This window comes from Kwoniella pini, chromosome 9 (assembly GCF_000512605.2).
Source record: "Kwoniella pini CBS 10737 chromosome 9, complete sequence".
Lineage (NCBI taxonomy): Eukaryota > Fungi > Basidiomycota > Tremellomycetes > Tremellales > Cryptococcaceae > Kwoniella > Kwoniella pini.
In genome coordinates this window covers 1065406-1077000 of record NC_091724.1, presented here as the reverse complement: position 1 = coordinate 1077000, position 11595 = coordinate 1065406, and the positions used below count along the sequence as shown (strand labels likewise).

At 45.3% G+C, this 11595-nt stretch overlaps 6 protein-coding genes across 6 annotated transcripts; 4 read left to right on the top strand and 2 right to left on the bottom strand.

Annotated features, from left to right (window-relative positions):
- Positions 1-146: 146 nt before the first annotated feature.
- On the top strand, positions 147-1237 carry I206_106654 (uncharacterized protein; the record flags this gene model as incomplete). Its single annotated transcript, XM_019159149.2, has 7 exons — positions 147-272; positions 332-371; positions 438-510; positions 566-642; positions 700-811; positions 897-1057; positions 1179-1237. The coding sequence occupies 7 exons, from the start codon at positions 147-149 to the stop codon at positions 1235-1237; spliced, it is 648 nt and encodes a 215-aa protein (XP_019007821.2).
- Positions 1238-1873: 636 nt separating this feature from the next.
- On the bottom strand, positions 1874-3801 carry I206_106653 (uncharacterized protein; the record flags this gene model as incomplete). The annotated part of the gene is made up of 7 exons (XM_019159150.1): positions 1874-2243; positions 2305-2528; positions 2591-2756; positions 2822-3082; positions 3144-3227; positions 3289-3494; positions 3556-3801. 7 exons carry the CDS (start codon positions 3799-3801, stop codon positions 1874-1876), a joined length of 1557 nt encoding a protein of 518 aa, XP_019007822.1.
- A 999-nt stretch (positions 3802-4800) lies between these two features.
- I206_106652 (uncharacterized protein) lies at positions 4801-6698 on the top strand (the record flags this gene model as incomplete). The annotated part of the gene is made up of 3 exons (XM_070203372.1): positions 4801-5653; positions 5705-6533; positions 6599-6698. The coding sequence occupies 3 exons, from the start codon at positions 4801-4803 to the stop codon at positions 6696-6698; spliced, it is 1782 nt and encodes a 593-aa protein (XP_070059473.1).
- Positions 6699-7053: 355 nt separating this feature from the next.
- Positions 7054-7560, top strand: I206_106651 (uncharacterized protein; the record flags this gene model as incomplete). Its single annotated transcript, XM_019159152.1, has 1 exon — positions 7054-7560. The coding sequence occupies one exon, from the start codon at positions 7054-7056 to the stop codon at positions 7558-7560; it is 507 nt and encodes a 168-aa protein (XP_019007824.1).
- A 267-nt stretch (positions 7561-7827) lies between these two features.
- On the top strand, positions 7828-8997 carry I206_106650 (uncharacterized protein; the record flags this gene model as incomplete). The annotated part of the gene is made up of 3 exons (XM_019159153.2): positions 7828-8401; positions 8540-8758; positions 8825-8997. 3 exons carry the CDS (start codon positions 7828-7830, stop codon positions 8995-8997), a joined length of 966 nt encoding a protein of 321 aa, XP_019007825.2.
- Positions 8998-9243: 246 nt separating this feature from the next.
- I206_106649 (uncharacterized protein) lies at positions 9244-11540 on the bottom strand (the record flags this gene model as incomplete). Its single annotated transcript, XM_019159154.1, has 4 exons — positions 9244-9821; positions 9878-10100; positions 10154-11323; positions 11430-11540. 4 exons carry the CDS (start codon positions 11538-11540, stop codon positions 9244-9246), a joined length of 2082 nt encoding a protein of 693 aa, XP_019007826.1.
- Between the last annotated feature and the right edge of the window lie 55 nt (positions 11541-11595).

The following is an 11595-nucleotide window of genomic DNA, read 5'->3' as shown; positions in this document are numbered from 1 at the left end:
TAACTTATATGTTGCCATAAGACACAACACATACACATACATACATCGATACAGCTTCATTCAATCACTGCAAATTCTGATCTCTAACTTCGCTCGTATTTGAACAATACAGACTATACTCACAAATCATAAAGACCCCAACCATCATGTCTAATCCTCAAACACCTTCCTCGGCTGGCGATTTCTCCTCGGCAAGTACGCCGCTGAGGAAATTCAAACTCGTATTCTTGGGTGAACAATCAGTAGGAAAGACAAGTTTGATTACGAGATTCGTGAGCTGCTTCGAAACTTGTCATGAGTGAAGCCAAGCTCACGAAAGCTATCAATATAGATGTACGATACTTTCGATAACACCTACCAAGCAACGATAGGTTAGTGCGATCAAAGTCATAAGTCATATCATTAATTTTTTAGCTGATATGCGAGACATCGGTCAGGTATCGATTTCCTGTCGAAAACAATGTATCTGGAAGACAGAACGGTGAGATTACAGTTATGGGATACAGCAGGGTGAGTCACCGAGCTCAATCAATACACGAAGCTACGCTCATTATCTATCATTCAGACAAGAACGATTTAGGTCGCTTATCCCGTCGTATATTCGAGATTCGTCAGTAGCAGTGATTGTATACGATATAACCAGTCAGTGAATGGGCGTATCAGTGTAATACGTAAACAGCTAAACATGTCATCTGTTAGACCGAACTTCCTTCTTAAATACAACCAAATGGGTAGATGATGTCAGAAATGAGCGAGGTCAAGATGTCATAATAGTATTGGTGGGAAACAAGACGGATTTGAATGACAAGCGGTTAGTGTTATCCTCATAACGTACCAAATACCTTTACACTACCCGAGGAGGAAGTGAATGCTCAATTATGTTGACACCTATATAGCCAGGTGACACCAGAAGAATTAGATTCAAGGGCGAAAGAACTAGGTGTTATGTCCATTGAAACATCGGCAAAAGCTGGATATAATGTCAAAGCATTGTTCAAGAAGATAGCAATGGCTTTACCAGGCGGAAATTCTGAGGCAAAGGAGACGGCTAATACAAGTGAGTAAGGCATTCCTTTCGTGCCACGAGTTGCACGTGTAGTTGCCCATCCACGATGTCGCTCAAAAGTATGAGCGGGGAGCGGAGACAGTTTTGCTGATCGCTTGTTGAGCGATTGTAGAGATTGACGTATCAGCCACGCCACAAGAGGTTCCTCAAGCTTCAGGTTGTTCATGTTAGTTATCAAGTTGTATATTATCTTTTATAGTTTCTGAGTCCGGAGCTCAAAATACAGTCAATCTATTCTTACAATGCGGTATGCCGCGCAAATCTATTCAATTGTTCTCGGGAATTCATCGACGCAAACTCGGAAGGATTCTTCATCTGGAAGACAAGAAACAAGCCCAAGGGTTTTAAGATATACTTTCCCGCAAACTTAGATGACTTTGACATTTTTTACCCCCCATGTACATTTATGACGATCATGATGAGTTATTTGGATCTACCATAGCGCCGTGATTTGGGATGATTTTCGCAATGAGAGGCCCTTCCTTGACCCCCTCCTTGATAATTGCGGAATGACGCTTTTTTTTTGTAGGCTTGTTCATATACGGCTGTAAGAACAGTAAGCACTGCATCCCGTCTGCTTTGTAGACTTGAGCTAGGTGTGGCTCAATCAATATGCATCAAGGCAGGCCGACGATTTGGGGATTCTAAAAGCTTAAATTGCAATTCCCTTACGAGAACCTGTTCAGTAGAGCCTCGTCTTGCGATTGGAATCGCGATTGCATGATAACTGAGATTCCTACATAAGTCTACATACTAGTATTACCTTATAGCCCTTAACATTGACCACTTGATTTTTACTGCCCGTCTTTAGTAGACATATTCGAAATGAGGATTCTCCTTATCCGTCATATCCGAAAAGGCAGTAGCATTAGCATCGTAAACTTCTCCTGAATGTTCTAAAGCAATCTTCTTCTTCTTGTTTTCATACATGAAAGCGAATCTGAAAGCGAAAAACAATAAAAATTCCAAAATGTTACAAACTAAAATAGCACCAATACCAAGAGAATATTTTGGTGCTTGTTCAGATCTGAAAAAGAAAGGTCCAACAATATTTCCTACACATGCACCAAACCAAATCATAGCGCTAACTAACATTTTCTTCGATTGACCTCCAGAGTTTGAAGTAATTAATGAAAGTGATAAGACGAATGAACATTGATAAGATCCAGTAAGGTAGCTGAAATTCATCCCGGACTGTCAGTAAAGAGATTTAGTGGGTCAAGAGTATTTGAACTTACAAGCAGATCAATCGCCCAACATAAGCGTCTTTAGGAGCGAGGAGGAAACCCAATGCTCCGGAAATTGTAGGTAACATGAATAAAGCGCAAACGAGTGTTCGACTGTTTTTTGGAAGTCTTTCATTGATCAAGGCACCTGCACCAATCCATATGACCACTAAGGCACCTTGAGGAATACCTAAAAGAGCAGTGTGAAGAGTATTGAATCCTAAGCCTTGAATTACCTAAATGTAGTCCCACAATTGTCAGCGAGATCAATCGGACATGATTCTGACACGATACTCACTAGTGTGGAGAAATTACTGATACCACCGTTGGGAATGTTACCGATCAAACCAAGGAAACAGAACATATAAGTTTTGTAATCTGTGAAAGCTTCTCTGACTTGACCCCACTTGATTTTTCTATTTTCGATACCGGTTTGATTCTTTCTCATTCTGGCAATCATAAGTCTGTTGAGTTGAAATATATCAGCTGGGACTGAATCTTTTCGGCGATGCCAAAACATGCAACTCACAGTTTCTCATCGTGAGTGAACCCTTTGAAAGTGGCAGGAGAATTTGGCAAGAATAATAAAAGACAGATTGCCCAAGCTGAACAAGCTGCACCAACAATGAGGAATTCGTATCTCCATGAAGCTAGTGCACCCTTGATGTTACCAATACCATATCCAATAAGGCCACCTCCAGCGACACCGACACCGTTAAAAGCGTACCAGCAAGAGATTCGGGATGGTTGTTCGGCTCGAGTATAATACATTGAAGTAATCAACATGAAGCTATAGCGATGTTTTGATCAGCCTATTGATGGATTTATAGATCACGAGTTAATTTACTCACGCGGGATCGGCAATGGCTTCCGCAGCACCTGAAATCACTCGCAATGCAGCGATAGCAGCGAAATTCTTAGAGGCAGCTTGAGCCCTACAGGAAATAGTGAATAAGGTTATCGCCTAAAATTTGCAGTCATATTATCGAAACTCACATCAAGAAGACACCCCAAAAGAAGATGTTGGCCCCAAGATAGTATGCAGGAGGAGATCTTTGCATGATCAGATTCGAAGGAATAGCCCAAGCCAGCCAACCGAAGTAGAAAATGGAAGATAACCAAGAATAGTCTTGCTTCCCAAGGTTTAAGTCCTTCTTGATACCGAAGATCGCAGCGTAAGATAAAGTTGTTTTATCGACATACTGCAAACAAAATACACTCGTCAATCCTACCCCTTGCCTTGATGAAGAGATTTTCACTCACGTAGAAAAAGTAGCAGATACCTAGCAATGGAATAATCCGTCTATCAAGCTTTCGTTTGAGTCTTTTCTCATCATCTGGATTGATATGAGAATCATCCGGGTATCTTTCGAGAGCCTCATGGTAGATATCTGCATGATCGGCAGATAGCCTGACTCCAGGTTTGATAGGCTCTTCAATGGCTCCAGCTTCTTCAAGTTGAATGGTCTCGCCTTTATCGATTTCTTGTCTGAATTGTTCGTTACTCATGATGAGTGGTTTAATCGATGGAATATCTCAGTAAGAGATGAATGTGCTCAGGTACTGTGAATTTTTTGGTAATTTTCCTCTGAATCATTCCTATTTATATACCTTATGAAATTATATCGGTGATCTAGTGAGGAAGGCATCTTACCAAGAAATTTAGACCTTCGCGCCGCTCCGGGCCGTTGATAGGGAGTGCCGACTACGCCATCAGAGAGAGATTTTCTCACATTTACTCAACGCCTTCTTTGAAGGGCTCAATTCGATCTCGGAAACCCCTCAATCTCCCACAATTGGGCTCAAAGGGGAAGCGGAGAGTGCGATGGGGGGAGAGTTTTAATCTATCCTGCCCCATCCTCCAACCCCTGAATTGTTCTATTTGCGGTCCGCACCTTCATCGGCCAGGCAGAGCTCAAACAGAGCCTCTTGCGAGGATTTTGGAGCATTTCAGTATGAAAAAGATAGGAAGATCGGACCGATGTGAGAGTTGGTATCGAAATATTAGTAATCTCAGGGTTTAAAGAGCGGTAGAACACGGTTAATTATATTGACCGAAACCCGAACAACAAATTGCCGACAGATACCGATGGTCCGGAATTAAGTCTTGCCCGAGAAAGCGAAGTTGACAGAACAGGATAGTAGGTTCGTAATTAATAGTACGAGCCAAAATCATGATGACGGTCCTGTATTTGTCAGATGGACCGAATCACTGTCATAGTATATCTAATCATTCATCTCAGGTCAATGTTTGACAGGTTCATTGACCTTTTCGCAAAGACCATTTACAAAGGTATCCCTATGGTGATTTAGAGACGAGCTGTGCATACAAACAGTTTAATCCACTAATACGAGTAGTTCTCGGTTGAATGATATTCTACTATTTTTTTAAAGTGGACTAACAATGAGCACTCGCGTTTGATATCAACAACATGACCAGTCTTCGGATACCTCTATGAAATGCATGTTTCCTCATCTGCATAGCTGCTGGGAAATATTCTCGCAGATATGACTCACAGAGACAGTTTCATATCGACAACAAGCTCTGATACATATCCATCAACAATGTCAAGCCTATCCTTGTCCCAATCGATGCTAGGATTGACCGACTCTCCATTACGCCCACGACTCCGTTCAACCCTCGCTTCCACTCCGGTGTCTTCTGCACCCAGCTCACCTATTCAAAAGAGACCTTCCCAGCCTCACTTGCGTCACACAGTCTCGCGAAACTCACTTGTACAAGAAGCGACGAACAACGCTGCTCGAAAGGTAGTTCAGCAAAACTCCTCGGAGACAGGACGAACAGCGCCATCGATGTCCTCTCAAAGTCAACTGAGTAGATCTGAGTCTCCGAACGGAACTAGATCATCTTCGAGAGCAAGTACAGCATCCACGGGTAGAAGTATTCCAGTCACTCCAGTCGCGGCAAATCTGAGATCCACTCAACCCATCGATATCTCTCCCGTTCATTCCGTTACTCCTACCGCTGCACAGAGACAGGCAAATCGATCGCCTCAATCATCACAAACTCGAACAGCTCAAGCTCAAACCCAGTCAAGACCTCGCTCTGCTGCACAAAGAAGGCCCGATGCCACAGGTATTAATCCACCTTCACCAGCGAGAACAGAAATCACTCTAGCTGAAGAATGGGAATCTGAGTTGATCAAAGATACGAGGAATCTAAACATACGGCCTGCAGCACCTGCAGTGAAACCTACAAGACATGGTCCAACAGCGAAAGAACGAGAAGAGCAAAGGCTAAAAGATATAGAATGGGAACGATCCGGAATGTGGGAAAATGCAAGAGATCCTGCGAGGGAAGCTGAGGACAGGGTAAGAAGGGATATAGGAAGAGACGTGGGTAAGTGCTTGTCGGTGCTTATTCTATTTGTGGGCTAACTCACCTAATCAGCCTATCCACCTGCAACTCCGCGAGTACCTATCCGAGCAGCACCTACAGGTGTAACATCGATCCACATCGGTATTCGTCCGAGACTTCATCCTACTAGAGCCTCCGACTCCATGATTCGTAACCAGCCTGATCCCTTGATGTCTTTACCTTTATTCTCTCCAGCAAGCGCTTCCGCCAACCTCGGTGGATCTCAATCTTCTCCAGCCCAGTCCCAAATCAAGTACGATCACAAGCTGGCTGAGAAGGCAAGGAGGGAATACGAGGATTGGAAAGCTAGAAAAGCCGAACGAGAAGGTGGAATGGGAGAAGGTGCAGAGGACCACGGAACAAGAGAATGGGTTCCACAGACGAGAGAGGTAGCTAGACCTGGAAACGTGGAAGGCATAGCTCATTCCGATGCGTATGAGGAGAAACATCACAGAAACGATATCGCCGATCGGATGTTGAGGCAACAACAAGTTCAAGCTATGCAACAACAAGCCATGCAAATCCAGATGATTGAGGATGTCCCAAAAGTTAGACAAGTCAAACAGCGACAGCAACTTAATCAAAAGCAGCAGACCGAAACCCAACCCCAGACGAACGGAACTCCAAATAAGGCAAAATCGCCTGCTATGGAAAAACTTGATCCGGCAGACAGTCAGGAATACTCTCAAGCTCAGTGTTGGGGCTACCCGTATCCTTATGGCATGGGTTATGATGGGAGTCAAATGCAAGGTATGGAAGGGTATTATCCTGATCAAGCATACTGGGACCCGTCTTATTGGTGGAACATGAGCACTGTGGGAGATCCTCAACAGATGGCTATGATGCAGTACAATCATCCTGAGTGGGTCCACCTTCACGATCTATGATGTTGTGACCTACTGATACCAAATTGTTGGTGACTGGTAGAGGCAGAAAGGTTCAGTTTGCCGATCCTCATCCAGATGGTTCCCCACTTCAAGGCGATTCTGCACCGGTCACCCTTGACAATTCATACGGCGAGATGTAAGTTCAACATTTCCAGATTCATCGACCTGTTTGTTCATTCCTTTGAGGTCCTTTGCGTCTGCCTGCACCCTTTTATGAAGGTCTTGGAGTTTCCCTTCGTTGAAAGGGTATCCCTTTCATCTTGTTTTTGACCCCTTTCCATAATTCAGACTTTTCCTCTTTCCATATCTCTTAGGGGATGGCCTATCGTTTCGAGATGAAGTTGTGCTTGAGGCTATACATGATAAAGTATACGGATATCTGCATATCCCCCTTGTGTCTTAAATTACCTTCATCATTTTTTTAAACCATTATCAACCCTTGACTTTATCATTTGCGCTTTCGTATACGTAGAATAGAAGATTGAAGAAAATAAGATGTTTGGTACCTCACCACCTTTGCACCCTTCTGCTCTACAAGCCATCTCTGGAGATTACTACCGCACCGGGATGTCGGCCTACGAACAACCTATGCCTCAAGGTACCACTTCTCAGTATGGAGGTATCGGATTCGGTTTAGGCGGTGGCGGGGCAGGTATGATGGGTGGAGGGGCAGGTATGATGGGCGGAGGGGCCGGTATGATGAGTGGAGGCTGGGGCCGACAAGCATATCCATCGATGCGTGCGATGGATGGAAATATGGGTGCGGGAATGAGTGGCATGAACGGTGTGAACGGTATGAACGGTATGAACGGTATGAACGGTATGAACGGTATGAGTGGTATGAGTAGTGTGGGGGGGATGGGAGGTATGTCCGGTATGGGTGGTATGGCTACTCCAAGTATGGGAGGCATGGGTATGAACATGGGCATGGGTTTGGGGGGTATGGCTGGATTCCAGAATGGGTTGGTTTTCCTGCTTCGTGTCCGCCTTCTACCTTTTTAGCCGAGATCTGCCTGGCAGTACAGGATCTTGCGATTTCCTTCCCCTTGTGGTTAAGTTCCGACCGTGGGGCATCCGATTGGACCCCTGCCTTTCCATTGTATCATCATAACTTTACTGAATCCTGTTGACAAAGGAACGTCGCCCTCTCTTGACTTGATTCTGCCTATATTTGCTCTTCAATCTCTTCACAAATATCTCTGCCCTTCGCATTCAGCTCAAGAGTACATTGGTATCGTTCGCTGATTGATGCACTCATTCCCCCAACTCATGTCATTCAACTTTCCTCACTCACCTAAACAACACTATCGACGAATTTCCTCGGATAACGCGAACTCGCCTACTCGACAAACTCGGTTGTCCGATTCTCCGTCTCGCCGTGACTATAACCACGGCCAATCACCACTTTCCCCCTCACACCCTCACTCCCACTCCAACTCACAATTACATCGCTCACTATGTCATCCCCCGTCCATGTCGCACCGTTCACCTTCCCTCTCACCTCACCTACCTAAATCTCATCGAATTTCGCCTTTGATCCCCTCCTCCACAACCCCTCTGCCCTCCCCGTTGCCTACCTCGCCTCTTGCACGACCCGCTCTGATCGGTAGGGCAAATAGCATGATGTATAATAACCCTCACCAGTGGAGTCAAGGTAGTAGTCACGGAACGACGCAGCAAGGGTATAATCCTGGTATGGTAATGGGCGGGCATCAGCACGGGTCCATGGGCATGTCGGCTCCCAGTGCAGCTAGCAGTGCCACTGAAGGAGCAATGAGACCATTCGATTCAGCCAAGATGAAGCAAGGTCGATTGGGTCACTATGGGTATCTTGAGGGTCGAGGTAAGTCCAGATCTTCTTTCGCAGAAAGTCTCGGCCTACCGAGAGCGGCGTTCGAATAGTGCTCGGTCGACCGATATCTCTACCATCGATTTTCCTTTGTATCTTTGTGACATCACTGACGAGCTACCTGTACAATAGAGCTTGCTGGACCTCCCGTTGGATTCTTGCCTGCTGGGGTCGATCCTGATCAGTACAGCCCGCCAGCTCCAGCCGGTCAAATCGCGCCAACGCACCGGAACGCCGGCAACGCGGCATATAATCAATCTTATTATTCTTCACCGTCTCAAGCTGATTCAGCAAACGGTTCAATGGCTTGGGGAGATATGGGTAATACACCCAGAGCAAGATATGACGGATGTAAGTGGTTCCCTGCCTTTGATTTCTTTAAGATACTGGACTGAATACGCCCGGAAATTTCCATAGCATCTTCAGCAGCTGGATACGTTCAAGCCGATCTGGATACACCTTATCCACGAACAGCAGGTGGAGGCGCTTCATCGGCTTTCACAAGATACGGTCCAGATGGTTCAATCGCTAATGGAATAGATGGTAGAATGGGTATCGGCCATCGCAGATTGCGAGAAGGTAGAGTCTAAGCTGTATATTGTCACGCTTTGTATTGATATAATCCAGTTTTTGTCTTTCTCTTGTGATAAGCTACAGTAAGTATGTTGATAGGCTCCCAGTGTCTCATAAATTACAAGGTGAAACTAGTATCATGATTACATCAGTGTTCTTAGTCTCGATTGTTTATGCATGTACATTACATTGTGTATAGGTTACAAGGAGAAAAGGTCGTTAGATTCATCAAAAAACATCATAAATTATCTCCGTAGTTGCGATTACTTCCTAGGACTAGGTGTCCAAGTCATGCGCTTCTCTGCCTTACCTCCCCAGCCAGATCTACTCTCCATGACCGCTCCACGGTTCTTGCCACCTGTTGACATACCTCCTCCACTATTTATCATAGGTGATCTACCTACACTTCTTTCTAATAATTTCCTAGCTGCAGGAGTAAGATTATCGGCTTGCCGTCTAGGCGTCGATGAAGGCGGTAACATCTGACCGAAACCAGGTGTTCTTGAACCTCTTACTGATCTTTGGGTTCTATCTGCTACTGCGCGTAAAGTTGAGGATAGGTTAGAGGAACGATGTTGAGGTGTGAATGATCTTGCTCTTTCTGATATTGATTTACTTGCTTGATCAGCTAGTTTCCTACCTATCTCATCTCGTCTTTTCGTTTCGGGCAATTTGAATGATTTTGTAGAATCCAGTGGGTCACTGTTGCCATCTAAAGCTCTAGGTGTGGACAACAAAGTACCCCAAGTCAAAAGAGATGGTAACTCCTCTGGCGAAGGGGACGGATCATTAGGTAATAAAGGGTAATTATTAATAACTGGCAGTGAGGGTTCACGATGGTCTGTGCAAGAAACGTCAGCATCGATAACATGATAACTCAAGTTGACCATTACTTACAAGGTGTACCTTTCACCGCAGCGTCAACCCAACTTCGAGCAGGACTACTACCCCTTCTACTACTGCCTTCACCGCGATTAGGTCTAATGTCTTCTTCATCTGGTAGACGTGTATTGGAATGAGAAATACTTGGCGGATTGATAACTACTTGCGTATCTGCTGGTCGAGGTTTGGGATAGGGATCGCTGTTTGAGTCGGCAGGGAACATGAGATTATTTCGAGCCTGGGAATGGGATCGTCAGCTTGTTGTAGGTTAGGATCCTGTAAATAGCTCACCTTGTATCCCCATTGATCCGCGCCACTACCAGCCAGTGAGATGCTGTTATTCTCTTCGCCCAAGACATCCGTTTCTGCCCTTTTCCTCAAAGCCTTTTCCTCATCTCCTCTACCCCTGTCGTTATAGCTGCCGGAAGCACCTTCACGGTGGGGCACGATTTGACCATCTTCAGTCGATATAAGCGCTGTACCAGGTAATCCTGCATCGGTCAATGCCTGTGTAAGAGGATGTTTGGATGGAAGGGGAATTTCGGTTAATTTTGCTTGAGGCATAGAGGATGGCTCGCCGGCCTTGATGAGCGCTGAAGAGGATGATCCCGATCCATGAGGCACAAGAGCGCTACTCCGTTCTTCTATTGGATTTTCTGCCTTGTCTACCTCAATATCGTTATCGGTGTCCTTGGTCCCTTCTATCAATTTTACATCCTTCCAAGCTTCACCTTCGTTCCGGTCTCTACCTCCTTCTGCCAGTCCTCCTATAAGTCGTCTTCCTTCTCCATCGACTCGCCAATTTCCGCTCGTCGCAGCGGCAAGTATCATCTTCCGCTTTTCTTCCCCCTCAATCCGTCTCTGTTTGGCTTTTTGTTCAGCCTCGAATGCCCAACCCCATCTTTCCTCTCTTCGTTTTCTATTTTCCTCATCGACAATCTGGACAAACGAAGCATTGTCCTCTGAAGTGTAATTCCTTTGAAAAGCGTCTAAAGAAAGATCATCCCTGATCGTCTTTTGACGGGGTTTTTTTACATTTCGAGAAGGACCAGCTTCAGGCTCGAATCCACCTCCATCTAATTCGTCGTAGTCTTCATAGCGCTTCCTAATAGATCGAGCGGTCATCGGTGTCTCCCATCCTCTAGCTCCTACGGGAGTCCTTGTTGGTCTACCTCCTCCACCAGGTAATGAGATATAAGGTGTTCCAGCCATAGCATATTCGGTACGTCGTGCTCTCTCAGCGTCGATATCATCCAGGCTCCTCCGACCGCCCACTGGAGTCGCTCGAACATTCTCCTTCTCTTGAGCTAAGTGAGCGAGCTTCCGTATTGAAGCGGAAAGTAATTCGGGATCGTTTTCGGTTAAAGCAGTGAGATAATCATTTGTAGCGTGTAAATGGGGTAAATTAGGAAAGAAATCTCGTGTGATGATATGTGATAAGGCATCGGTATATGTGTCTTCCTAGAAATCAATTGTTGGATAAGCATGTGACTTGGATAGATCTGAGGGGCAATCAAGTCGGAGCCGTTCCTAAAAGAGACAGGAAGGGATGAAAGAGAACACTCACATCAAGAACACGTTGATGATATAAAGACTTTTGACCTGCTTTCGGTCCGGTGATTAGCTTCGGAGGGGGTCCCGTACGGGGTATAAGGGCGTTATCTGGCTCTCCCGACATCTTGCTTTGATCCAGCACTAGGAGATATATACAAATGAATGGATCATTTCGATAG